We start from the raw sequence: 27,500 nt of genomic DNA on the forward strand, positions 1-27,500 counted from the left end.
CTAAATGTCACAGCATAACTCATTGTGTAGGTATGCTGTGGGTCTTCTCTATTAGTCCTGATGAGTCCCAGCAAAGCATCCACGCACGACCGGTCAAATGGACCAGAACGGCTCCTGAGTGACCAGTGGTCATGAGCACACATGATTTTCAAAGGGAACTCCCCTACATGAATGAGGGTTAATAGTGATGGAGAATGGTACGGTTCTAGATCAGAGAGGAAGGTGCAGGCGCAGAACCTCTGTGCCACGAGAGGGGCAGTATTCCATTCCCAACCTGTCTCTGTTGCTGACTGACTAACCTACACTCCTGTTGGTAAGTAAACCTTCTCCAAAAACCTTGATGCTTTCAGTGGGTCTTTTCTTCCCTCCCTGCTTGGATTGTTCTGCCACAGTTGAGCTGTGGATACACAGGTGTCTATGCATTTAAAGAGAGAGACGGCGCTGGCAAAGACGCCTGACAGCAGGCTGAACAGAGGAAGAGCAGAGGCACAGCTGGACTGCAGGCCGCTGATGCTGACTTACAGAGGTCCTGTCCCGTGAGTGTCTGGCCACGCTGATGGGCTGGCGTCCATCTGCTGAGACTGAGGACATAGAAATACACCAAGAACATTAAGCATGGGGTTAAAGAAACCAAGCTATAATCCAGTGTAGACCACTTAAAAATATTAAGTGAATCAGTTGTTTTCGAGCAAGTTTGTGATTCTTTGTTTTAATATACTGTAGGCCTATACATGTGACACCTACAAATTTAACTAAAAGATCTGACAAAAAAATAATTGTTCTAATGATTCTGTACTCATGTTGTGCATGCTCTGCACTTTGAACAGGGAATTTAATCTTGAGTTACAGACAGCTTAAATTGCACATAGTGCAACATTCAGTTAAGAAGTCATGCTTTGAAGATCCTTGGCAAGGAATAATATAGAATCTAAAATATGGCCACATTACATAAGAAGCCCCTAAGTAACATAACGTCTATTTGGGGCAATGCAGCAATTTACTGGAAATCTACCACCAAGTCAGATATACAGATCCCAGAAAGCCTTGAATAGAACAGTCGTTTGATGAGGCAGCAGCTCTGTGTTTGTGGAACTCACACAAACCACCAGTTACCAGGCAACCACTGCAATGACTTAGCTATGGGGACGTGTTGTGTTGCATTAGATGCTGTAGTGACAGAAGTCAATCTGTTGCTCTTAAGGTAAACATCAGAGGAAAACAGTGTAAGAAGCCAAACACAAGAGCCAAAAGTAGTGGCAGAAATAGAAGAGCAATGTTGTTGATGTAAAAGCGGAATAGAATGAGAAAGTCGTTAGAAAGAAGAATGGGCATGAAAAAAAGCCAAGGCCACCAAATCAACTAGTGAATACAGGCAAAAGGAAACAAAAACAAGTGTTGTGGAAATAAGGACACAACTGTGTGAATGTGTGCGCCATAAATAAATGCAGGTGAAAACACAAGATTGTAAAAAATCCTCAAACAAATAAAAACACATTGGCCACTGATGAAATAAAATATACACTGTACTGTAGCTCAAATAAAATCATGACCCAACCTAAACATGTGCGCAGTTGTAAAGTATTGAAAATATAGAAAACATAGAAAAAAAAAAAATGCAACATCATCCTAATGGATTGCAGATGGTATGTCCATGTTTGCCAGCCACATTGCAAGCTGTCTACATGCCCATTTTCACCTGTGGGTCTCCGTTTAACACAGGCGTAGTGTTGGGCAGGTCTAGGGTGTCTGACAGCGGGTTTTAAAGCACTCTTGCGGGAGGGAGAGCGTGTCTGAATTTCAGATTTTTTGGGGAACTCAGCCTTCTTAATGATAGCTAAAAAAGGGAGATACAGAGTCAAGGGAGAGGAGAGGAGAGGAGAGGAGAGGAGAGAAGAGGAGAGGAGAGGGACAGCAGGATTACAAGCATAACAGAGGATAACAGAGGCACCCACCACAACAAAGTGACAAAAAATCCTAGTACGAATTTAGCACTTTGACAGACCAAAATACAGACCAAAATACTGAAAGATAATGAGTCAGCTTCTTATAATAACTGATCTAGGCTGGTTCACCAATAGTGCCATCAAACATGTACAGCATTTCACATTGACACAACACCAATTACAACCACAACAGAACATGCAACCTTCACTATGTACAGTAAATATCTATGTACATACTGTATCTGGTGAGTGCCTCTTTTCCATAATTTCCAGTGTTGATTTAAAACTTGTAATAAAACATGTGGTCTCAGTAGAACAAAAGGTATTTGGAGTGACAGTTACAATGTGTGTTTTGTACGTGTTTATTACCAATTGTCAGCTGTAATTTAAGGAAACTGTGTTTCTTCATGTCGTTTCAAATGTACAGTAATGATGTAATCTTTCACTATGTGTGAGACTGCATGTTATACAACAAGTTAAACGTTGACACTGGATAGTACAGTGTTGGCATTGGGTCCATATTTGTGGAAAGAAATCAAGGAAACTGAAGACATTTGACAAAAACAAACTCTACTTTGTTGAACACACATTCAGGCTGTAGAAATAGCAGGACCCAGCCAGAAAGAAAACAGCACACAGCACAGACAGAAGCAGCAGGCAGCCATGTGTGTGGCAAAAACCTTTTTTCTTCCTGGTGTCTTCCCTTGGGATGGGCAGCGGCTCTTTGCGCACAGGTTTGCGCTCCGGAGTGGAGACGCGCCCCTTTACCCGGCCGCCCTGCTTGGTCTTTTGCTTAGCCGGCTTCTCCACTGCTGGTTTCTTGAGTGGGCTTCGCATTTTGGGAGGAGGCTCGATTCTCTCTGTGGCCATGCTTTTGTCATCATCTGCTGAGTGGGAAAAGAGTAGCTACAGTGTATGGAATACATCTTGAATTTCCCCTGGGGATCAATAAAGTATCTATCTATCTATCTATCTATCTATCTACAGTTTCAACCATGCCACGGTTAAGGTCCTGAAAAACAACATTTCTGACCCATGAAATTATACATTTTACAGTGTTTGTTTAGGATTCCATCATGTGATCAGTACATGATGCACTTATTATGCAAATCCTAAAAATACTATATTATTCCATTTTTTAATACATGCTGTTGATTAAACCTATTTTAGCTTAATTAGAAATAACTAATATGATCATTTCCCTCCAACAGTTTCAAAATGAATAAGAGTAAATGGCATTCACACCTTGGGTGTCCACCCAGGAGCTGTCTAAGATGGAGTCATCCATGGTTGTCTCATCTTTGTAGTCATCATAGCTCTCGGTTGGCACCTCGGACTCTGTCACCACCTCTGGTTCCTTTGCGGGAAGCACCGGGGTCTCAGCTGCCTCTGGAACATCTGGTACCTCCTCCAGGCTGGGCGCCTCCATCTCCACCTCCTGCGCCATCTCCAATGAATCTCCCTCCTCATCTTCTTCTTCGGCCTCCTGAAGCCTCTGTGCAGCCTGGGGGGGTTCCTCCTGGGGAGGGGCCGAGAAGCGGACACTGTGCACTGGCTCCTCACCCTCATCGATGGTCTGGACCACCGTGATGAAATCATCCTCGACGGTCACTATAGACTCAATGGCAGCTCGAGGTTCCACAGCTTTTTCTGCCAGTGCCCCAGCCCCTTCGAGTGCCTCTCCATCTTCCTCCTGTTTGTCTTTGCCTTGCTCAACCTTCTCAGGCAGCTCTGGAGATGTATTTTCTACTTCTACCGGCTTCTCTGGCTTGGCCTCCTGCATAAACTCCTGAGGCTCTTCTGCCACTTCAACCTCCTCTCCCAGCTCAACCTCCTCCTGCTTTTTCTCTGCCACTACTGCCACTTTAGTTGAGTCCAGAGCAGATTCTGCAGGTGCTGGAACAACAGATTGAGCTTTGACCTCAGAGACTGTCTTTTCTGTGGCTTTTGGAACTTCCTGTTTTGGTTCTGGGGTGAGTGTTTTTTCCTCTTTTGTGACCTTCTCCGCTGGCTCTGGTGCAGACACCTTCTTGGCCTCTGCCACAGGAGCCTCACCACCTTCAGGCTGCTTGTGTTTCTCTGGTCCAGCACTCCCCTTCTCTTCTTCAGTGGTGCTCTCGACGGAGGATGCTGGAGATGGCCTGATGGGTCTGGCGATTCTGTCTTTTGCTACTCCAGTTAGCTGGTAGACATCTTCAGCATCAACCTCCTCATAAGCTTCCTGGTGCACCAGGTCTGGTTTGTTCTTCACCTTCTCCCTCAACTCCTGCAGCTCGCGCTCCTCTTCCACACTCAGTGGTCTGTCCTCCATCTCCAGCTTGCGAATTTGTCTCTCGTAGACAGCAAATTCAGCGTCTGTCTCTAAAATATTCCCCTCTTCATTAGGCTTTGGCTCGTCCAGGGTGACCATCACCTTTGGTGTCACAAGAGTTTCAACTGGCTTGTCTGGCTGTGTTTTGTCCTCTTGGGGAGCAGCCTGGTCCTTCACCTCAGCAGTCTTGGCATCCTCATCCATCCCTTTACTGTCCTTTGTATCTAAGCTGTCTTTTTCAGCTGAGACAACTGATTTGTCCATCTTTACAGCTTCATCTATGGAAGGCAGAGCCGAGTCACGTGTCCCATCCGTTTTGTCTGGTGCAGAAGAGCATTCCTTCTCTTCCTTCTCTTCCTTCTCCTTCTCGACTTCCTTCTCTTCAGATGGCATTGTGGTGAAAATCTGTGGTGGTGAGTCCATAGGGCTGTGGACATCAGCTGGAGAGGGCATAGGCCCAGAGTACTCACTGAAGACACAGTATCCCAGTTCCTCTAATTGACTTTCACTTCTGGCTGCCTTCTGACCTTGGTCACCCAGAATCAAATGGGCAAAGGACTCGCTTACATGGGCTGACACATCCGCAGGTACGGACTTCCTTCTCATGATATCTGGGTCAGTGTTCTCAGACATCAGCCTTGAGCGGGTGCCTGCCAGGTCCAGCATTTCTGGAAGGTCAGGAGCCATTACTGTGCCATTCTTGTACTGGTACTTAGCAGCGAAGGGTGACTCTGGGGACCCTGTCTGAGGGCTTGTCTTCGCACTAGAGCCAGTAGCCTGGGGGGGTGAGGGAGGCGTGGTGGGAGAGGCCGACACCTCCACACCTACAGGGGGGAAGGCCGGGAGATTCTCCACAGACGGGGTTGTGACTGGAAGGTAGTCAGCTGACTCATCAAGGCTTCCACTGGTAAATGACAGTATATCTGTAGCCAATGGTGAGAAGTTCCTGGGACGTCCTTGGTCCATTCCTCCAATAGGGATGTTAAGAGAGTAGCTTCTTTGGTCCAAAGCCAACTTTCCAGGTGACAGGCGGCAATCATCCCTTCTATCAAGGGGTGGAAGGGTTGCTTGCTCCTCTGAGGAGCTCTTTTTGCTGTCCTCCACGGATTTGTCTTGCGCAAGATTGGTATAGCTGATCTCAGGTGCTGACGGAGCTGCTGGGCTCTTTTTCTCATCCCCTGCAGTGCTCAGCTCATAGTAGCCCTCTCCCAGCACTCGAGCTTCATCCTCCTTCAAGGCTGTGGTTTCAAAGTAAGCAGACATGCCAGACTTGTCTTTCACGGGTTCGCTGGGCTTCTCCTCCTTTACCTTTACTTCAGGACTCTTTTTCAAAGACATCTCTGAAGATTGGACACTCACTGTGGCCCCTATGTGCTTCCCGCCGAAGGCCCGCAACTCCTCGTCGTCTGTCTTCTCTTTATGTGTTGAAGACTTCAAAGAGGCTGGTTCAGACATTTCGGCCGAGAGCTGTTTTGTCACACTCTTCTGTTCAGACAGACTGTCAGGTAGCTGGGTGGAGACCTTTGGTGTTTCTTTCACATGACTCTGGCCATTTGAAGAAGCTGCTTGAACATTCTCCAGCTGTCTCTCGAGTTCGGTGAAGTCCACGCCAGCGGGAGCGGTCCTCTCGTGGCCAGGTTTATCTGCATCCATCTTCAAGGCTGAAAGTAAATCTGAAGTAGTCTTTGTTGTGTGACACTCAATTAGTTAGCTTTGTTTTTGTACGTCTGCCAGGCCAACAAAGCTAACAGACAGGCAAAGGCGTCTGACTGTTGAATGCAAAGCCAATCTCTCAGCGAAATGTACAGCATTGCAGATGAGACGAAATAGGACATACCCACTGAGAGACGAATGGGACAATGTCATGGTTGTGACGGGACCCAACATGCAGAACCACAATGTTGGATGAATGAGATCCAATGGATGGAGATGCCGAGACAGTGATCTTGGTATGGTACTCACATCTATCAGAGGTAGAATGGGATTTTTAAACTGAGGGACCTCTAAAACAGACCAAAGGGCCTTATATTACAATCTTTGAAGTCAGCAATAGATATATTATCTGGCTAATTATGGTGTGCTGAATTGTTTTCTTGCATCTATGGTGGAGAAGGTATGTAATATTACATGGATAAAAAATAGTCAAATATTTATTGATTGATGTTCCGAGTTGAACTGATGTTACACTTTAGCAGCAGCATTTACATAATCATATTCATGAAAACTGTTTGACTATTAACACTGATATGAGTGTCAAGAACATGGAAAACACTGTTACAGAATACAAAATGAAAAATAAATGACAACAGGAGTGCAAAAGAAAATGAGAAATAAATAATACGGTGATCCTTTGACAAAACATAATCCATCAACAGATCAGAGACACCTCTGACTCATATACATTAAAATGACACACATGCTCTGTCAAACACAGTGGCAATGTAGCTGGCAAAATGATACATAGCGATGGAATACAACTAATGAGGGAAAGTCAGCCTGGCAGTGTAAGCATCAAGAGAGATAGAGAGAACAGTAAGACTGCAGCATAGCCAGCATACTTGACAGCTGCATTAGAAATAGCGATTAGGAACAGATAATGAAACAAGGAGAGTAAAGGAAAGAGAGTATGAGAAAATAACAGGAAAAGCTGTTGCCACGGAAGCAAATCACCAGCAAGCCTGTGTTGCCTTGCAGCTTCAGCAGAGACTTGTTTTGCAATCTTTGCAGCATTTGCAATGTTTGCAACGTTTGCAGCATTCGTCCACATTCACTTATATTAGAGCTAAACTGCTGGATTTGGGTCGGACGGGGAGAAAACATGCAGGCTAATAGCGGGGAGGACACACCTTCCTCGGGCCTCTCCTCCCACCCTGACTCATCGCTTCTCCCGTTTGATTCTTCCGGGGCGGCACTAACTGCCTCCGCCTCAGTCACGGCCTGCAGGCTGGGCTCAGCCTGGGCTTCGCCTATGACCTCGGCCTGCTCTAGGAGCTCGGCTTGGGGTCCCTGCTCAGGTTCCTCCCCACTCCACTGCTCCTCTGGCTCCTCAAAAGCTGCTGCTGTTGCTGCTGCTGCTGCAGTATCCTCCTCCTCCTCCTCCTCCATTCCCAACTCCAACTCCTCCAAATCCTCCATCTCCTCCTCCTCCTCCTCGGCAGTTGTAAGAGCCTCTACGGTCTCTTCTTCTTAAAGAGGGGGGGAAAGGGGAGACATCACGACTACAGACAACACAGACTTGGGCTACATGGATAGGGATAATAGGAACACTTTCAGCTCAGTTGACGTGAATGCCTATAAAAGAAATCTTTACAAACGCACAACACTAACAGAAAACAAAATGTCTGAATGAGGTTTGCCTCTGACCCAGTTGCTGTTGAAATGTGGAAGACTGTTAATCATGCAGTGAGAGTTGAGTGACACGTTAATTGGCCCCGCTGCTATAACTCTTTTTTTTTCTTTTTTTTCTTACCTCTGTCATGTTTACATTAGTGGTATACAGAGACACACACAGCACCTTACAACTATTTTTATGGCTCTCAGGTTGAGTATACAATTTCAAAATAAAAGCTTTGCATAATCAAGTGTATGTTACAGTATATAGCTTATGCAACCATGTGTAACCTCGTGCAGCCAGGGGACTTGGTCCACACAAGAGACATTCCAGGTCATAAACAGTCATATTTAGACTTGGGAAACGGCCAACAATCTGTGCTGCGGCAAGGCCTGCAGCCTAATCAGATGTATCTGGATTGGCAATCTTCCATTAACTGCATGAGAAAATGAATAGCTGCCCCATGAATTATAAACCAAAATCTTCAGCACTGCATCATCCTGACAGAGAGAGAGGCAAATCCTCAGTACATTTAGTTAGTTTACCTCCCATCGGGGGCAGTATATTTTATAATAACCACACTGGTTGCCTGTGGCTGTGTGTGACTGTATCTGTGCGTGACTGCACACAACTATAAAAGTGCTAATAAGCAAAGCCGTGTGACATCCCTGAGTCTGACATTTGATGATGTCTGATCCAGCAGCAGGACACTACCGCTGGCTGGGACGCTTTAGTGCCCGAGCTGTCAGCTGGACGTCGAGGTGTAAACTCGTAAATCCAGCTTAGAAGAGGGTAGTGCCTCCGTGACGGATGCCGGGGGACTGAGTGAGTGTGTGCAGCCGGGTCAGCAGGGTGGCACAGTGGGGGGCATAAAGAGACCCCGGGGGGGGGTGGGGGGGGGGGGGAATGGGGAGCAGTGACAGGCAGGGTCTGAGCCTTAACAAGAGAAAACTGACAAAAGAGAATGTCAGAATTGGGTTCTTTTCAGGGATGTTGCTGTAATCATTTCAAACAGCACGTCTGTGTGAGTATGTGTGTGTGTGTGAGAGAGAGAGAGAGTGTGCATGTGTGTGTGTGTGTGTGTGTGTGTGTATGTATGCCATGAATGAGAGAGCTGAAAGCTGTCCTGTGATCTACAGCGCGTGTACATCAGCAGGCGGGCCGCAGGGGCAGGGGCAGGATGGACAAGGGCGGAGCCTTCACTAGGATGAGGGACACACATACAGAGGGACGCACACACAGACATGGACAGACTGGCCACAGTCATGACAAACAGAGGAGGTATCAAAATGGGCACGCAATGAGCATGCACAACCACAACCGCTGATGCCAGAAGTCATTTGGACCGCACGTATATCGTTTTTTTTGTGCTAATTTGAAAAGGTATATTATGAACATAAATTATACCATGAATAGAATTGGAAACACAAGTGCACAGACCAGACTAAATTAGTAGCTAAATTCTTGTCTGTATAGAATAGTGTAGCTCTGATGTGTTTTGAGTTGATGGATATCTGAGGCTCAAAAAACGATTTACTAGGGACCAAATGACTTGGATATAACAGAGAGGAGGAAGAACATAAACCAAAAAAAACGAATCGCAGACGTCACCGATTTGAAACATCACACAACGCAACAGACACAGGGGCCAAGGACCAAGGTGGTGAAGAAAAACGAAAGAGAGAAGAGAACAGGGGGATTGGAGCGAGGGCAAAGGAAAAAAAGAGGAGGAGAGGAGGAGTGAAGAGGTAAAAACAAAAGAAGGTAAGAATGGCGGAGAGGAACCATGCGTGGTTCACCTTCGATCTGTCTAAATGCGGCGGCCTGCCCTGAGGGGCGAGAGCCAGACCGCGTCCACTCAGGGCTGAACAAAGGGTGCTCATAGTACTCCTCGTCGGAGTGGTAGGGGTCATCCTCAGGCACAGACACAGAGATGGAGGGGGCGAGGAACTTGCACCTCTCGCGAGAATTTTGGAAGCGTCGGAGAGGCCCAGCCTCCTCCTCATCCCCTACATCTACAAACAGACACAAGGAAAAGAACTGCAAGGAAATCTGGACACGGAGGAGGAAGGAGAGATACAGTGAGAGGGAAAGGAGAGGAGCAAAAAGGGAGAAAGGTGAAGAAGAAAAAGGGATGGTGTGAGCAGGGCTGGGGGAAGTTGGGAAATGTAGTTTTTTAGGAATGATGAGGAAATGGTAGGAGGGATTAGAAAAGAGTTCAGGAGAAAGAGGGAGAGACAAAGTGACAGAGATTAAGAGAAAACGACACAAAGACACACAGGACAGTGACCAGAAACACAAAGGTGCTACAGGGGATGGTAGAGGACCATGCTCAGTGCATTCAATCTCTGTGGAACTGCAAAGACTACAGATGAAACTCTATGGAGACACATTAATGATTGTAGACTGTGTGTTTGAGTGTGTGTGTGTGTGTGTGTGTGTGTGTGTGTGTGTGTGTGTGTGTGTGTGTGTGTTAGAGTGTGTGTGTGTGTGTGTGTGTGTGTGTGTGTGTGTGTGTGTGTGTGTGTGTGTGTGTGTGTGCCACTGTAATTCTATGTGCTCTATAGGAATATGTGACTAAGTGAAGTGAATAACTCTAGACTCTCACCCTAGTCTTATGTAATCACTGGAAAATCCAGAATTGATTAAGAACCTTGGGTAAGTATCTTTTTTTTTTTGAGGATTTCAGTTCTGTTTTGTGTACTGTTTCACTACCATGAAAACTGTTAATTTCTGAGCTGCAGTCAAAGCATGGCTTTCCTTCCCACAAGAAGTTTCTGGGGGTCAAAAGGTCTGCAGGAGACTGAAGACAGACAGGCCAACTTAAACAAACAAACGAAGACACAAGCACAGGCCCACAACAAGAAAAACATGAACAGCTACTACCACAGAACATGCATAACTTAAGACAAGAGGACAAAGAAGAGGGAAACCAAAAAATAGTCCAAAGGGCAGTCAACAGGCTATTTCAGGGCTTTGGAGAAGAAACCAAAAGAGGGAATGAGAAAAATCATGAATGGGTATTCCAAACACCTGCCCATCTCAACCACTGTCTTTGTGTCACTGGTCCAAGGAGACACACATACTAGTAAGTGGCTTGTCTCAAATGGACAGGTGTTTGGAGCAATACATGAAGAGAAGGTGTTAAGATCTCATGCATATACACCATGTCCAGCATTCATACTGCAACTCTTTGGTTTGATCAGGGTTGGGTGGCGGGAGGTTGGGTTTGGGTGGGTATGGTCTTGTTTCGTGGGCAATACACAGGGTTTGGGTGGGGGTAACCTCTAATAGTCAAAAGATGAGGATGAGACCATGTCTTGTACTTGGTGGAAGATGGCAAGAAGGAGAAGGAGGAGACCGCATCTTTGAATGTGAACAAAAAGGGGGAAAAAATATGAACAGATTCTTCAGAGCACGTCTCTCTTGTCTGCTCTCAGGCAGAGGCCAAAGTGACCTCTTGGTCAACATGGAAGCACCAAATATGTTCTCCTCTGAGTTTTTGGACCGCGGGGCAGAGCCCTTCTTCCAGAAGGAGAGCACAAGATGTCAGGACTGTAGGACATGAGTACACTGTGAGGCCTCCCCATCGGGGGGAGAGGGGGAGAGAGAGAAAAAAAAAACACACACATCTCGTACGGGACACCATTTTGTATAGCAAGACACACTCACACCGAGTGGTTTTCATTCTCACACGCTCTCGCACACCATCTCTCTGTGTCCAGCGGACTGACCACAGGCCCTACCTGGCTCCAGGGGTCCAAAGTGCTCCGCAGCAGGTGAGGGCGGAGGAGACGGAGGGAGGTTGGCAGAGTCCTCAACTTCAGGGCCGAGAAGAACCGACGAGAGAGAAAAGGAGAGAGTGTTGGAGGAAAGTTAAAAAAAGCAGCTTCAGATCAACAGGGGTGGGGTGAGTTGGGGTTATAGTTGGGGTGGAGGGAAGGGGGTGGGGGCTGCTTTTTTTCTTCCGTGTGCTGAGTTTAGAGCAGAATAAGCTGGGAGCCGTGATTCTGCTGGTGAAGGCTTTGCTGCGCCTAATCCTTTGAGCGGCTCTGACAGTACTACTGAACATCAAGAGGATGAGCACAAAAAAGTGAGTTCTCCTCTTTCTTTTGCTGAGTCAATTCTCAACAGGGGGGGCATTCTGTTCCATTTCAGCTAAAAACTTGGTTATGTGTCATTTAAATCCACAATAAGCCCGTATCTCCATATTATAAATTGAGGGCTTTCTGACAGTTGGCATTCATTGAATGTTTGCTGCATATAAACATATATTTACTGTGCTTACACTTGAAATGGAAGCCCTGTTTGAAAACATGACGCAGAGACATGACCACCAAACAACCACTCTAACAAGCAATAAAGAAGTGGGAAGTCAAGAGGAGAAAATAACTTGAAACTCATAATTTTAGCTGAAGCGTAAACAACATGGCACAGTGGCATGCAGCCACAATCTAGGCACACACACTCACACACACACACAATCCATCACACAACCCAATGGCTGACCAAGGAGAAAGAGGGCTAACAGAGTGGCGTCTTTCTGATGATGTCAGCACATGGGATCAGTGGGGGGAGCATGGGGCTCGGCATAGGGCATGGGGCTGGGCATAGAGCATAGGGCATGGGGCTGGGCATAGAGCATAGGGCATGGGGCTGGGCATAGAGCATAGAGCATGGGGCTGGGCATAGGGCATGGGGCTGGGGCTGGGCATAGAGCATGGGGCTGGGCATAGGGCATGGGGCTGGGGCTGGGCATAGAGCATCGGGCTGGGCATAGGGCATGGGGCTGGGGCTGGGCATAGAGCATGGGGCTGGGCATAGAGCATGGGGCTGGGCATAGGGCATGGGGCTGGGCATAGGGCATGGGGCTGGGGCTGGGGAGAGGTGCAGGGAGCCGGCAGCTGTCAGAGCGGATCTCAGTAAGAGCAGAGAAAAGAAGAGAAGAGAAGAGAAGAGAAGAGAAGAGAAGAGAAGAGAAGAGAAGAGAAGAGCCCTCTGCAGCCGCAGCGCTCGTGCCCAGACACGGAGGAGGGGGTGAGCCCGACCCTCTGAGCCTGCAGCATCCTCCACACGTCCACCCCCTGCACATCATACTCTATCAAAGTATCAGGACACACGGTTTAGTATGTGATGTTTTCTGTTACCCGTCGGCTGCAAGGTTTCTCCAAGAAACATCATCTGAAACTGTCGCCCCTACACACGGCAATTCAGACTATTTTCCCTTGTAGTGCCCCGATGGTGGAACGACTTACTAAGTGTTACCAGAGCCAGGTGTCTCTCTCTATGTTTAAGAGGCTCTTAAAGACCCAACTCTTCCAAGACTTTGGATAAAAGTATTTTCTACAAGAAGATATGTAAATCTATGAAAGCAAATTAGCCAGATTGTTCTCTGCAGGTAATCATTGGTCAGCTTCAGTGCTTTTAAAAACCTCATTGGTGCTCAGGCTATAAAGAACATACAGTAGGCCTACAGATGCACGCAAGTGATCTTAGTAATTGGGCGATTCAACAACATTAACACCTCATAGGCATACACACGCACACACACACACACACACACACACATACACACACACGCACACGCACACACACACACACACACACAAACACACACACACACATACACGCACACGCACACGCACACACACACACACAGTGAAAAACACACAAAACCTTTGCAGGTTATGCAATACTTGTGTCTATTACAGCTTCACACATGTTGCACTGCATGTCAAGCACAGTCTTAGCCTGGCTAGCGCCACCACTTCTCAATGAGACAGGCTAGCACAGTCTTAGCCTGGCTAGCGCCACCACTTCTCAATGAGACAGGCTAGCACAGTCTCAGCCTGGCTAGCGCCACCACTTCTCAATGAGACAGGCTAGCACAGTCTAAACATAAACATAATGTTTCAGACAACACAACTATTTAATAAATCCAGTGTAAAGGTCAAGAGAGTGATGGACCTGAGGCAAGGCAGATTTGGCAGCGCAGCTAAAGGGCCTGTTACACAGGGACAGGGGTGCGGTGCGGTGCGGTGCGGTGCGGTGGACCTACCTGAGGGAATCCTGACGGCACTGCCTGGATGAAGCTCCTGCTCTCCCTTCAGCACTGCCACCGCCTCAGCTGTCACCTCCTGCACAATCCGTGCTGACACTTGTTCTGTAAACACACACACACACACACACACACACACACACACACACACACACACACACACACACACACACACACACACACACCTACATTAACACTTCTTCCCTAAAAACCTACATTCAAGGATGATTCATTAGCACACAATATACTGACAAATCCCATTTTTCAGATGTCTTATCAAAGTCTATTTTAAACTTTTTACTGTAATTAAATATTTAACTGTTATTCAAAATCTTTGCCTCAATGTTAAATCAGAAAAGACATTAATAGATCTGTACTTTAGGAACAGATATAGTCATCATGGAAATGACATCTGAACAGGGTGACAGCTAAAACACCAGGGAGACCAATACCACTTCAGTTAATTGAGGTTCACCTCTAAACCTTCCTTGTTAAGTATAAAAATAAGCTCTATTACTCTGAGTGGATCTCAGAGTGCAATTACCCGCAACCGTTAACTGGAGTCAGTTTTCAGAAATGGCTTTGGGGGAAAAAAACTTTACAGCAAATTTGAGAAAATATAAAACCTTGCACAGAAGTTTGCTAATATTTTTGGTTACCATGAACCATTTCTTAACTAGAGGTAATAAGCAGTGTGGAATTCTGAAGGTGAGAATAGAGAGCACATTACATCAACATCAACAATAACCAAATAAAAATCATGAAACTTCAGCCTCAACAATAGCTTTCAATATGCTACCTACTCTCAATGAATGTTAGTACCAGGATCCTACATCTTATGTACCAGAGTTTTCAAGTTACTGTAATCAGACATGTAGTATCAGAGCAGCTCTCAAAATCCCTGCTGTACTGCTAAAGATAGTGCCACTGTGCTGACTGATGTGGTCAGGGATAAGGTGAAGGTCATAAGGGTTTTATTCGGATCTGATGTCTTCAGTTCATGTGATGTAACATCCACACAGTCACTTGATGAGAGAGGACATCACGCATGGGTAAGGACAGGAGAGGAGAAAGACGTGCGTGTGTGTGTTTGTGCTGTTAGTGTGTGTGTGTGTGTGTGTGTGTGTGTGTGTGTGTGTGTGTGTGTGTGTGTGTGTGTGTGTGTGTGTGTTCGCTCCACACCTGTGCCAGTGGCTCACAGAAAGAGAGCCGTGATGGCTGGAGAGTGGTGGAGCAGTTTCCTCCTACTCAGTGGTGTGCGTGTGTGCCATTTGACAAGGATTAGTCATGTGGCTCTCTTGTTATTGTGCTTTCAGGCTCTCTCAGGCACAGCAGCTTCCACCCACTTGGTGTACACCCACACACACATTTACACATGCACACGCATGCATGACCACACACACACACACACACACACACACACACACTAACACACACACACAGGAAAGGGGCATTCTGCTGGAACACTCACACCCCAAATCACACCAAACCTGACTTGACCTCCTCATCCAGATGGGGAGGAGGGTCTCTGCAGTCTCCCGCAGTGCACGACTCGCTGCACACTTCCGCCACCTCATCTCTCTCTGGCCACCAGGGATGAGCGCATTATACAATAAAGCACTTCCCATACTGTGAGGGTCTGAGGTGTTCCAGCTTTAAGGTACCGCTAAATTAGAGCCATCCATTCCCTCTGTCAGATTTCATATTGATTCATCCAGCCCTCTGCTAGCACACTAGGCTATTCAGGGCTGCTCTTTAAAAGTGTCTGACCTAAAGCTCTGAGTGGAGGACATGGAAGGTACCAGAAGAACACTCCACAATTTAGCCACAACAATTTTGTCTCATATTACTCCCAGCAGAGGATAGAGTAAGCAGCTAGAGAAACACCGCTAGTAGAGCGAGGCTCAACGCTCGTCCTCTTTGTCCTCTTGGCAGCATGGATGTGTCTCTGTGACTTCCTCCGACAACTCCATTATATCACTCTGGAAGGGCCATGTCTGGAAGGGCCAAACTGTTTGTCAATGTCTTTTGTCTCTAGCGGACAGAACAGAGTGTCGCCCCAATGCTGAGCAACCCAACCACCCCCCCCCCCTTCCTCCTTTCTACAGCCCAGGATGAGCCATGCCTCGCCTGCTAAAAAGACGCCGCTTTCAGACAGGCAAACGACTCACGTCCTCAAAACATCAGCGCACCCTCCTCCACTCACTCTGCTCATGCATACAGACGTCACAGACTAACAAGGTCACTTAAGCATAACATTCTGAGTCTTCTCACTCCCAACAATGTCAACTTAACAGTTTCATTTCAAGATCCATTTCTCATTTCTGTAACTGTGCAGTTATAACATCAACAACAAAGTACGACTGCTTACAAAGACAACCTTCACAGTCACCTAACAGATACATGGTGGTTACCTGAGTCACCACAGGCTACATGGTGGTCAACTGAGTGGACAGGCTTTGTCCCTAAAAACCATGCAGCTTACCTCACCAGTCCACTCTCCCAGGAGATGGGGATGCTGAAGAGCATGTGGCGGTCAGCCAGCTACCCTGTGAAGTGTGTCTCAACAGACCGACATGACATCGCTGAAATATCTCTGGGCACAAAGGTGCCAGCTGAGGAAAACGACTGCCGATCCGCACTGCCCAAAAGTCGTGTCTGGTTGTTTGTCTGCCGGAGGCAATTGTGTACAACAGGGTGGGTGTCTAAGTGTCTGTCTGTATGAGTGTGTCTGTGTTTGTGTGTGTGTGTCTGTGTGTGTGTATGTGTGTGTGTGTGTGAAAAAGGAGGAGACAGGTTGCTGGTTGCTATGAAGAGGAGGGGAGCTGGTCGACAGGAGCCCTGTGCCAAAACTCCTTTTGCCATGAAGTGCCGAGCTGTTGCCACAGCAACACGCCACCTCAGCCCCATTTCAAAGGGCTCCCAGCATGCTGTACAGGCACTGCACAGAGGCTTTGGGATGGAGGCTTACCATGCTTAAAGCTACAAGAGCAAGCGCAAGCTTTAAACCAGCTATACAGGGCTATGCTACGCAATTAGTCCTGTCACTCAAATGTCTGCTGGCTCGCCCACTTTTACGTCACAGACTTCACAAACTCTTCTAGGCTTAACTTACAGCTCTCTCTCACACACACAGCAACTAATCCAGGTGTGTGCTTTCCTTATTTAAGTGCAAAGCCATGTGCCCATATCACAGGTGTGTGTGTGTGTGTGTGTGTGTGTGTGTGTGTGTGTGTGTGTGTGTGTGTGTGTGCATGTGTGTGTGTGTGTGTGTGTGTGGAGGGCAATGACGACAGCTGAAAACATCCTGAGGATCCAGTGACTCTGCTGTACGGGGAAAAACACTTTAATATTCTGACATTGTCTCCGACCCAGTGGAGGTTGTTCACCAGTCCAGCCCCATCTGCATTCGTCACCGTAACCCTCTAGAGCAGCTGTCGCAACCCGCCACTCCCCTCCACCCCTCCTCCTCTCCTCCTCTCCTCCTCAACTTCTTTATTCCCCCTTTTTAATCCCCCTCCCACACTTATCTCTTTCTCCTCATATAAAGCAACATCAGGAAAGCCAATTTCTTGCTTGAATGGCTCTCAGGCATCTGGAGTGCCCAGGCCAACCCCCTAAACCCCAACACCGACCCTCCCCTGCCAAGGGTCCTGCCCTCAGAAATCACAGCTTCACACTGCCAGAAAAGCCAGGGAGATTTCCGCTGCCACCGCCAGGTCAAGAACCCGGTCGCCTTGGGACCCCTCTGAGAGAAGCGTGGCGCACACGGTAAAAAAAAACCACTGAGCTGACGGTGATACGGCTCAGCGTTCCCCAAGTGTCTCGAGAGCTCCCGACGCGATATGAGACCTCATAGCACACAAGTCTATGAATTATTCATGGGGTTATGAATGAGAGGAATGGGCTGGGATTCTCCTTTTGCTTTTTTTGCTTTTTTATTTTGAAGGCGACGGCTCCTGGAAGAGCCGACGTTAACGAGCGGAGCCTGGGAATGAGCCGCACTTCTCACCACAGAACAACATTAGAGGCATTAGCTGCCACCGTGTGCTCCAGGAACATCACTCACTGCCACCAGCTCATGCTGCACTGCTTTCTGCCTGGCTGGGCTGCTCCGCTCCGCTCCGCGCCGTATTAAGTATTTATGTGCCTGACAAGGGAGAGCTGCGATGAGTTACACGCGAGGCAGAAATTGCTAGAAGTCAAGTGACATTAATATACTGCCTTTCCCAAAAAAGGAAAGGTGGACCACAATGACTAAGCAAAGTACCAGTTAGACTAGGAAATAATTGTAATGTAGAAATGGAAACTCTGTTTAGATTATAATAAGGGTCCAGACTCCCTTGCTGATGTCTGTCACTCATTGGGTCATTAACAATAGCTACAACTGACCAGATGTAGATGGACAGTGTAGATCTGGGCAGAGACTCCCCATGGAAAGGCCTCCATACATTTTGATAAAGCCATGAGGGAGTGTGGCAGCGGGCAGGCTTGTGGTGGGGGTAGTGACCAGGCGTATCCAGTGGAGATGTGTGTGCTGAGCCTGGGCCAGTGTGGGCTCCCTGCTGCTAGGCGAGCCTCGTTACTGAGCCATCACGCCCTCACACAGCTGCACAGGCACAGGCTCTGCAGGAGCCAGCTGAGAGGAGTGAGGAAGAGGAGGGACGGGATGAAGATGAAGGGAAGACCCTGACAGGACACGCTGCGTTCTGTTCCCCCAAACCACCCCCACCCATGTCATCAGTGAGCTGTTGTTCTCTCATCCCAACATCCGTCCTTCCACTCATCTTTCCATCCCTCTTCTGAAGAGCTGATCTGTCCGTTCTCTCTTCCACAGCATAATTCCGACAGGAACAATTCGCTCAACCACCCCAGGCTGATGGTCCACAACAAAACAATCCTTTGGAACCAGAGAATCCTTCACATCTATCTCCAGCCATGAAAAAAAAAAAAAACTCTTGGACTAGTTAACTCTAATTGCAGGGGTTGGTAATTAAAAGCACTGTGGTCTACTGGGAGCCTTAGCTGGGAGGACTAGACACGAGCTGGTGTGTGTGAAACACTCTTTTTGGATGTTTGTTTTTCCTCCCTTGTGGTTTACTCTATTAGGCAGTGGATATTGCACCATTCTGCCAGCATTAACTAGGAGGTAGGGAGGGATAAAGGCCTTAGTAAGCACTATTTATGAATAGGTTTTGCACAGGAGCGTGTGTGTGTGTGTGTGTGTGTGTGTGTGTATTTGTTTAGTCTGTCTGTCAGATCAAATCAAGTCACAAAGACAACACAGAAAACATGTATGTCTGCATGTAAGCTTGTGTTTGTCTGTTAATCACTTAGTTTGTGCACATTAAGTGGAGTGCTTACACACACACGTGTGTGTGTTTGTGTGTGTGTGTGTGTGTGTGCATATGTGTCGTGTTGACTCCTGCTGTGTGGGCGTACATCTCAGCACTACTTCATACACCATCATTACCACCAAAGCAATTAAGGGTGTGTATCCTGCCACCTCCTCCTCCACCACCACTTCCCCGAGAGCACAAAAGCCAGCCAGCGCTCAGCACTTACATCCTCTCGGCCCTCGTTGCCATGGCAGCATCTCCCCTACAATTTCCTTCTTCCCTTTTTTCTTCCCGCCGCACTTTTTGTTCAACATCCTGCAATCTTTTTGCCTTCACCTCGCTATTTTTTGGTGACATGAAAGGAACGCGCCACCTCCCTCTCCCACCCGTGCTCACGAGTGAGCCCCGTCTCATTTTGGCAGGGTAGCCACATTAGCCAGCTTCCCCTGGGCAGCAGCACCAGCGACGCCTGTCTTTTGAGGCCTGACAGGACCCCCAAGGGCCCATTCAACTCTGTGACTAACTAACAAAAAGTGCCACAGGCCTAATCCCATTTTATAAGTGCACCGCTGTATGGAATATGATGCGATGGGCACGCGGCCAGGGCAAACAGGGACAATCAGAGCTTCTCCTTCATTTATTCTCAGGCTAATGGAGCCCCTCACCAGTGCATGGCAATGCATTAAGACAAACTGGCTGTGCACAGCAGCAGTATGAATGCTTCCTTGCGGATGATCCATCATATTGGTTCATTACGGAGAGGCGAACCGCGAGCATCGAGGGAACGCAGCGCAGCTTTTATGGATCTGCGCTGAAACCTCCGCTGTTCACCCCTCCACATGTCTGCAGTTCCAGCAGCACGCAGTTTGTCAATGTGTCACAGTGGCATCATTGTGAGCTGACCTCTGACCTGTTTTAATGAAAATGAGCTATGAGCTACAGGCATAGCTTAGCAGAGCACAGGCTCCGTAATGCAGGTACAGCATATGAGTTAAAGGGGTTATCTACGGGCCACTACATAAAGAACTGCTTCCATTACATAACATTGAATTTCACACATTGTGCAGCAACCACACCTCCTGCATTACATTCATGGGCTTTTTTCTATATTGTCAGGCCACACAGCATGCTAATAAGCATTCACTTTTAAAAAGCATACCAAACTTGGAAATTATCATTTCTACTCCTTTTATGACACTGTTATGCCATATGCTATACACATCCCCCCCTAAAAGGACAGTTTAAAATCATAACAGTGGAGCGTTTTGCTCCATGCAGTAACTGCAGCGTTGCAGCACTGACATTCCAGGCGCAGGGGTTAGACTGGCTCACCTGCCGTGACTGCATGTCCAGAGGACAGGTCGCCGTTGAAGCCGTTCTCCTTGGGACCTCCGGGCTGGCACGCCCGGTAGGAGGGGGAGAAGCCGTTCTCCCCGTGAGCAGCAGAGGCCGGGGGGCCCTGGGCCCCTCCTGGGGAAGCCCACTGTGGGGCGCTGTCATCGGGTTGCCGACCGTCTGCCATTGGGACCAGAGGGGAAGGGGTCACTCCTTACTGCTGGAGAGAGAGAGAGAGACAGAGAGAGAGAGAGAGAAAGAGAAGAAGAAGGTCCTGGTCAGTTAGCGCAGTGGTTTTCCAAGTGGGGGCCAGGGCCCCCTGGGGGGCCGCGAAGGGGGTGCCAGGGGGGCCTCAGCAAGTTGGAGGGAAAAATAAAAGCAAGAAATAAATACATTTGAAACATTTAAAATATACTATGAGGGTTGTTATACAATGCCATTATAATAATGTAACGCATATCTGAACATATTTCCCATGATAATGACTGGGAATAATAGTAGAGTGATGGCTCTCATATAGCAGAAAGCCCCAAATAAAATTTTTACACACTGTATGCTCCATTGCGATGTGGTTGTGGCTAAAATAATTATTAGATTAGCTTAATGTATTTTTACATTTGCCGTAGTATTGTCAATGGGTTTAATTAATAAAACATCAAGGGGGTCCTTGGCCAAAACCTAGTGGAAAAGGCCTTGTCGTGGAAAAGTTTGGGAACCCCTGAGTTAGCTAACAGACATGTGCAAATGAGATTGAGGCTAATGCAATCAGCCGGCAGCAGCCTGAGAGGCCTTGAGAGGTGCGAGGGGCCTTAATGGGGTCACATGATGAGGCTTGATCAGACACACCCAGCTGTGGGAGCTGCACACACCCAGAATGAAATGGCCTAAGTGGAGATACTGAGAGGGGATGACAGCGCTTATCATTTATATTCACCACAAGCACTCACACCTCTCACATGTCAGCTTCGCTGTGTGTGCAAGTGTGGATGAGTGTGTGTGTGTGTGTGTGTGTGTGTGTGTGTGTGTGTGTGTGTGTGTGTGTGTGACTAAGTGAGAGTGGAACAGGGAGAAAGAGAGAGAGAGAAAGAAAGAGAGGGGAAGTTAAGTGCAATGAGGGCATCGAGTGTGTCCATCTTTGTGAGGAGTGGAATAGCTCCACAGCCCCCTGCATCCTTTCCCTATCGATCTCTCTCTGGTGAGAGCCTGTGCATCAGAGCCAGTGAGCTGAACTGAAGTGCAGGCTGCACACACAGAGCCAAAGAGCCTCCCGCATGGAACACGGCCAGCACGGCCAGCACAGGCACACAGGCCTCCACAGTATGATAGAGAGCTCCAGTATGCTCCCTCTGTACCGTCAACAGCTTCTCCTAAAGCATTTGCTCTTCAGAGTCCGTGCTGACATATACGCATTTGTGCACTTTGATTAAACGCTCTTTCGATCCATAACAAACTGACTTTAGGGAGCAAGTATTTCATCATGTGAAACACACAGAGAAATGCTGCCGTACTCTGCGTTTACTCATGAAGCCACCCTCACAAGCTGAGCTGACAGTAACAGAGAGGCTCCGTCTCCTTGATACGGACTCTTAGTCTGATGCAGAGACGGAGAGTCATGAGGGACAAACTTAAGCACCTGCAATAAATATTCTCTGCCAATGACAGAGGGAGCTTTCAGCAGGAGAGGAGAGGGAAGGAAATTAGAGGAGAGAAAAAAGAGGAGAGTCCAAGAGAAAAGAGTGCAGGAGACAAGATGAGTTAAGAGGAGGATATGAGAAGGTGGGAGAGGGGGAATTCAGTAGAGAAGAGAAGAGAAGATAAGAGTAGAGAAGAGAGGACAGGGAAGCAGACTTAGGTCAAGGATAGAGACAGGGCACAGCAGAGGAGAGAAGAAAAAGAATAAAGGACAGGAGTGAAGAGAGAAGAGAAGAGAGAAGAGGGGAGTTGAAGAGACAGGGTGGGGGTAAGGGAGGGGGGGAGGGGGGGAGCACATTAATGGAATGGCCTTTTGGAGTGCTGGCATGCATAAGATGAGAAGAGAACAAAAGAGAAAAGGAAAGAAAAGCCCGTACATCTCGTTTGTCCTCCGTCGCTGGGCAGAGCGTCTGGAAGGCTGGTGTGGCCTCTCACAGGCTCACTGAAGCCACACGCTCCTGCCACAGCCGCCATTAGAGACGCGGGCGATATCTTAATTACTTTCCTTCGCTCTCCATCTTCCTTTATTTTTCTCTATCTCCCACTCCCTCTCTCTCTCTATCTCCCACTCCCTCTCTCTCTCTCTCACTCTGTCTCTCTGAGGGATGTAGGGCGAGGTCGTGTGTGTGTGTGTGCACTAGACGGAGACAAGCATGGCTGTGAGCGGAGATCAAATCGTTTTTCACTGCTGCAGATGGAGAGGCTCCCCTGTGCTCAGATTTCTCTTTGATCAGGATGGTGCCACTTCACTGAGACACATCCAAAACCCCCCAAAGTCATTTCTGCCTGAACGTTTTCCCCACCACACACACACACACACACACACACACACACACACACACACACACACACACACACACACAGGGTTGTAGTGGAGGTTAAATGCAAGTAAACACAGTTTACCCACCTCTGAAATTTCAGAAATAGAGTTTATCCACCTCTCAAAAGAGTTTATTCACCAATTGCAACTTTTAACATTTTAACATTCAAAAATTGGGGTGGGACCAATGCTGGACACTAGATTTCCATTCCTAACTCAGGCCCTCATGGCAAACAAACAGGCAAATAAGGCCTTCATTATGAATTCATTTGGTGTTTGCCAAGGCACCATTTCCTTCTGAAGTGTTTGAAGTGAAAGTGATCAATCCTATTTAACAGCATCGCCTTCCTGATCGATCGGTGCAGTATACACAGCAGTTATGCTTGGGCATCAATAAAAGAGGCTTATTAAGCTATGATATTTATACTAGAAGATTGTCTGGGAATGAAGTTATGAGGAGGATTTTTTAAAGAAAAAAAAGGCAAGGTGGGATAGGGAGAGATGGAGAGAGAAATTGAAGTTAGCAACCAGAAAAGCCTTGGTGCATGCCGGCTTCAGAGTTTGACTGCCTTATACAGCTCAGCATGTCCTTCACCTAAAAAAGAGCATTCCAGCAATGACGGAAGTAGAGGGTGTTACATAAAGTGCTCAATGGACTTGATTACACTGATTCATCATTGTCTTTGTGCCAAAGGATTTTCGTATAGCATGCATACACACACACACACACACACACACACACACACACACACACACACACACACACACACACACACACACACAGAGAAGAGACAATTCAATAGCGAACAGCCTAAGATGGCGACTCTGAGTCACAACAGCATTCAAGCACCCAAGTGGCAGTAGCAGTGGCATGAGGAGGGTGGTGTGTGTGGTGTGCCTGTCAGTGGGGAGGGAGCTGGAGAACAAGGAGTCAGGAGAACAAATTACCAGCCTATCATTTATATCCACCCTCATATTCACTTTGTGCAGCACACTAAATACATGTGTATTAATCACCCTTCATAAAATCTGTCCTCAGATCAGTGACGAGGCCCTAAGTGCACGCGGCCGTTCCTGGAATCATCATTTGTAAGACGTCTCCCACACAAAGGGCCCTATTCTGCTGCAGTGTCTCCCCGTGTCCCTTCAGGGTCGTAAAGAAACAGCCTCTCACCGCAGTGCACCGATAAATCTCAACCTGGGAATCAAGCCTCTGTTTATTTATAAGAGGCCCTGACCAGCCGCTCCCTAAGAAGGCTTGCCCTAATATATCCACTCCTGTTATTAGACAAGCTGTAAAATAGGACCTATCTCTCTCTCTCTCGCTCTCTTTCTCTCCCCTCTCTCTCTCTCTCTCCCTCTTTCTTTCTCTTTCTCTCTCTCTCTCTCCTCCCTCTGTCTCTCCCCTGTTCTACCCCTCTAGGCGCCAGCAGCTGAAGTCTGCCATCAAGGTCACATTCAGCATCTCTGAGGCAGACCTCCAGGCCTGACCACAAACATACACACAGGGCTGGCCGCCGGGCGCTGAGCACCAGGAGCACAGCCTTGCAGAGCGGGATAGTCCCGGAGCCAAGCCGAGCGCCCGCCGAGCTGACGAGGCGTGCTGTGACCAGCCGAGGGGGAGAGAGAGAGAGAGGGACCCATCTGGCCAAACTACACCCCCTGGTGGGCCTCTGTTGAACTCCAGTCCATTGGCAGAGGCAGGTGAAGGTTGAATGGGGAGTTGAATGTGTGTGTGTGTGTGTGTGTGTGTGTGTGTGTGTGTGTGTGAGTGTGTGTGTGTGTGTGTGTGTGTGTGTGTGTGTGTGTGTGTGCGTGTGTGTGTGTGTTGTGTCTGGGGCTGGAGAGGGTTGCCTTACACCTGGGCGTGGAGCCAACGTTAAGGGCCGCCTGACTGCTGACTCTGTCCATCTCCAGAGCGGATGTGTCAAAGCCTGGCTGCAGGGGCCACCAGGACTGGGCACAAGCGCAGTCCCACGGGAGTCGACCCCATCGAAGGGTGGAAAGTGATGGACATAAACGTTAATGTCTGTGCCAGACAAAAGAAAATACCACAAATAGAAACACTAAGAGGCTTTGGAATGAGATGCTATCAGTTTCAAAAAGAGAGCGAACACAACTGCCACCACTCATACACGCCCATTTAAGGATGGCACTGCTCTGAGAAGTAGACAACTTCAGTGATAAGAGAGGCCTTGTTGGCATGGCAACCTTCTCCCCCATCCGAAGCAAGGCGTGGGTCTGAGAGGAGATGGCGGATGACAGCGGTGGGGGCCTTTCAAGAGAGCGCTCTCCTCTCCTCTCCTCTCCTCTCCTGTCCTCTCCGCTCCTCCTCTCTCCTCCTGTCCTCCCGCCTACACTCTACTCAGACGTCAGCCACGTCACACGCACCCCATATTAACACTCTCCAACTCTCCTCTAGAATTAGCAAGTCACGCTCCAACAAGTATCCAGTGCTAGACAACAAACTGAACAGCAAAACATCCCCTTCCTTCCAAATCTACCTCAGACACTCAACAAAAGGGCCATTATGCCAGAAAGAATAGAAAAGTTTTTTTTAAGCCCCTGTGTCTGGACGATGTGTGTGCTTTTTTTTCTATTGTTATTCTGCCTCCTCTGTGGATGGGCAAAATTACTTTCGGTTCCATTAGCTCAGCCAGAGCAGAAGCCAGTGTAAGGACAGGGCCACAAGCATGTGCAAATGACAGGCTGTCTCCTCCTATTAGCCTCCCGTACCATGACACTGCAGGGGAGAGGGGGGCCTGTCTGAGCCTTCTGCATGGGGGGAGCTCCATCACCGGGATGGGACCTTCAGGGGCCTTCAGCAGCACCCCCCCCCCATACACACTTCAGTCCACTCACATATGCACACACAAACAGAGACACACAGACACACACACATCAGTCCACTCACACACACACCCACACACACACACACACACACAGAAAGAGAGACATTAGTCCACTCACATACATACACACACACACACACACACACACACACACACTCCCCCCTTCCCTGGAAAAGAAAGTACACCCTCAGAAACTGGGTTGATCATCACGCCTCCCCGAGTGCTGGCCAGAATCTCAGTGTGTGTGGTGCATTATGGGAGCCAAAAAAAAAAAATCCCCCAAGATGCCAACCTGCCTCCAGGTTCCTCCGAAGAAGAAATGACCAATCAGAGCACAGAGAAGAGGGGAGTGTGGGTGGGGCTGACGGGCAGAAGTGATGAAAGGTCGGGAGGCCACGTACGAACCCGTGAGGGCTCTGTTAGTCCTGGCCTTTTAGGACATTCAGGACAAGGCTGGCCACTCTGTTCTCACAGGACAGGGCCTTTGGCTTTATTTATTTACTCAGTGACCTCAGACACTCAGTTTACTTGAGATGGCCTGAAAGGATAGACACATCAGTCAAAGTCAGAGCCAACAGCTCTTGTTGTTTAAATCTATATGATTTAGGATGACAGCCATAAACTAGACACAGCTACCACATCAGATCAGATACAAAGTAGTTACTATAATGCACTCACCATTCACACTTTGAATCTGACAATTTGATTTAAGCCAATTGCACACGGAGCAGAGGTGGTGAAACTGCATTTGTGGATAAGTGAGTACAGAGAGTGAGCCCATATCAAATGTGGGAGGAGGACTCCAGACTCAGAGCTCATCAGCAGCCCCGGTTACGTCTGTCAGAGGACGACAACATCGTCCCTCTCGTCTCACCACACTGATACAGATAAGTCAATGTCCCCTTCTCCCGGCCTGCCTGTGATTGGTGGAGGGGCCGGGTGGTGTGTTAGTGCGAGCCTCCGCTGCAGATGGAAGTGACAGCACTGACCTTCTTTTTTTTTCTCACTGGGATGAGATGCTGTGGCTGACAGGAGAGCTGCTTCCGCTCTTTTTCTCCCGGAATTTCAAAGGCTGTCGACCGAAATCAGCACAAATCTGCCTGGCACTGTTTAATGTAGGGAGCTGGAGATTGGCGCTGGCTCTGGGTTTTCACCTCCACTCGTCTTACCCACCACCCCCAAAAAAAACAGCCCACCCGTGGGTCTTCTAGAGCTGGGTGTTTGTGATGTGCTGACAAGTCCTATTCCCCCAGATGAATGGGTGACTGTGACTGCCCACTCATTCAGACTCTCTTCAAAGGACACTCAAGGACAGTCCAGGACTATCGCTCTTTTGCTGTTTTCAAAACTCTCTCAGCTGTGCATTTGTTGGTGAATTGAAATCAGGCACCATGCAAAACTATTAACATTCTCAGTGATAACATTGCACCCATTTCACAAATGATTCTCCGAGGGCCTTTGTATGTCTTTAAAGACTATAACATGTGATGGGCTGTGTGACCGTGCACAGGAAGATGATGGCAAAGCACAGAGAATGTACATGTGACACCACTGGCACTTCCTCCTCTTCTTCCTTCCTCACTCCTCCCTCTATTCTTCCTCTCCTTTCTTCCTCCTCCTCCTCCTCCTCCATAGCTGCCCTCACAGACTAAGAGTGGAGAGAGGCTGCTGCATTGCAGAGCTCACCCCCCCCCCCCCCCAACCTCCAACCACCTCTCTCTCTCTCTCTCTCTTGCTCTATCTCTTTCCCTCTCTCTCTCTGTCTTGCTCTATCTCTTTCCCTCTCTCTCTCTCTCTTGCTCTATCTCTATCTCTTCCC

General features: G+C 48.0%; 1 protein-coding gene across 25 annotated transcripts in view; it reads right to left on the reverse strand.

Moving 5' to 3' along the window:
* Positions 1–27,500, reverse strand: part of map2 (microtubule-associated protein 2) — an 83,522-nt gene that overhangs the window by 14,534 nt on the left and 41,488 nt on the right. For 11 of the 25 annotated variants that reach the window (XM_042066878.1, XM_042066888.1, XM_042066885.1 and 8 more), the window contains 9 exons: positions 20,315–20,537; positions 13,644–13,748; positions 11,332–11,406; positions 9,385–9,600; positions 7,101–7,439; positions 3,189–5,927; positions 2,624–2,830; positions 1,697–1,834; positions 523–581 (listed from right to left, as the gene is read on the reverse strand). In XM_042066878.1, coding sequence (XP_041922812.1) covers positions 523–581; positions 1,697–1,834; positions 2,624–2,830; positions 3,189–5,927; positions 7,101–7,439; positions 9,385–9,600; positions 11,332–11,406; positions 13,644–13,748; positions 20,315–20,504 — 4,068 coding nt within the window. In that variant the 5' untranslated portion in view covers positions 20,505–20,537. The remainder of the gene's footprint in view (positions 1–522; positions 582–1,696; positions 1,835–2,623; positions 2,831–3,188; positions 5,928–7,100; positions 7,440–9,384; positions 9,601–11,331; positions 11,407–13,643; positions 13,749–20,314; positions 20,538–27,500) is intronic. The other 14 variants (XM_042066900.1, XM_042066901.1, XM_042066880.1 and 11 more) reach the window with 10 other exon arrangements.

This window comes from Alosa sapidissima, chromosome 2 (assembly GCF_018492685.1).
Source record: "Alosa sapidissima isolate fAloSap1 chromosome 2, fAloSap1.pri, whole genome shotgun sequence".
NCBI lineage: Eukaryota > Metazoa > Chordata > Actinopteri > Clupeiformes > Clupeidae > Alosa > Alosa sapidissima.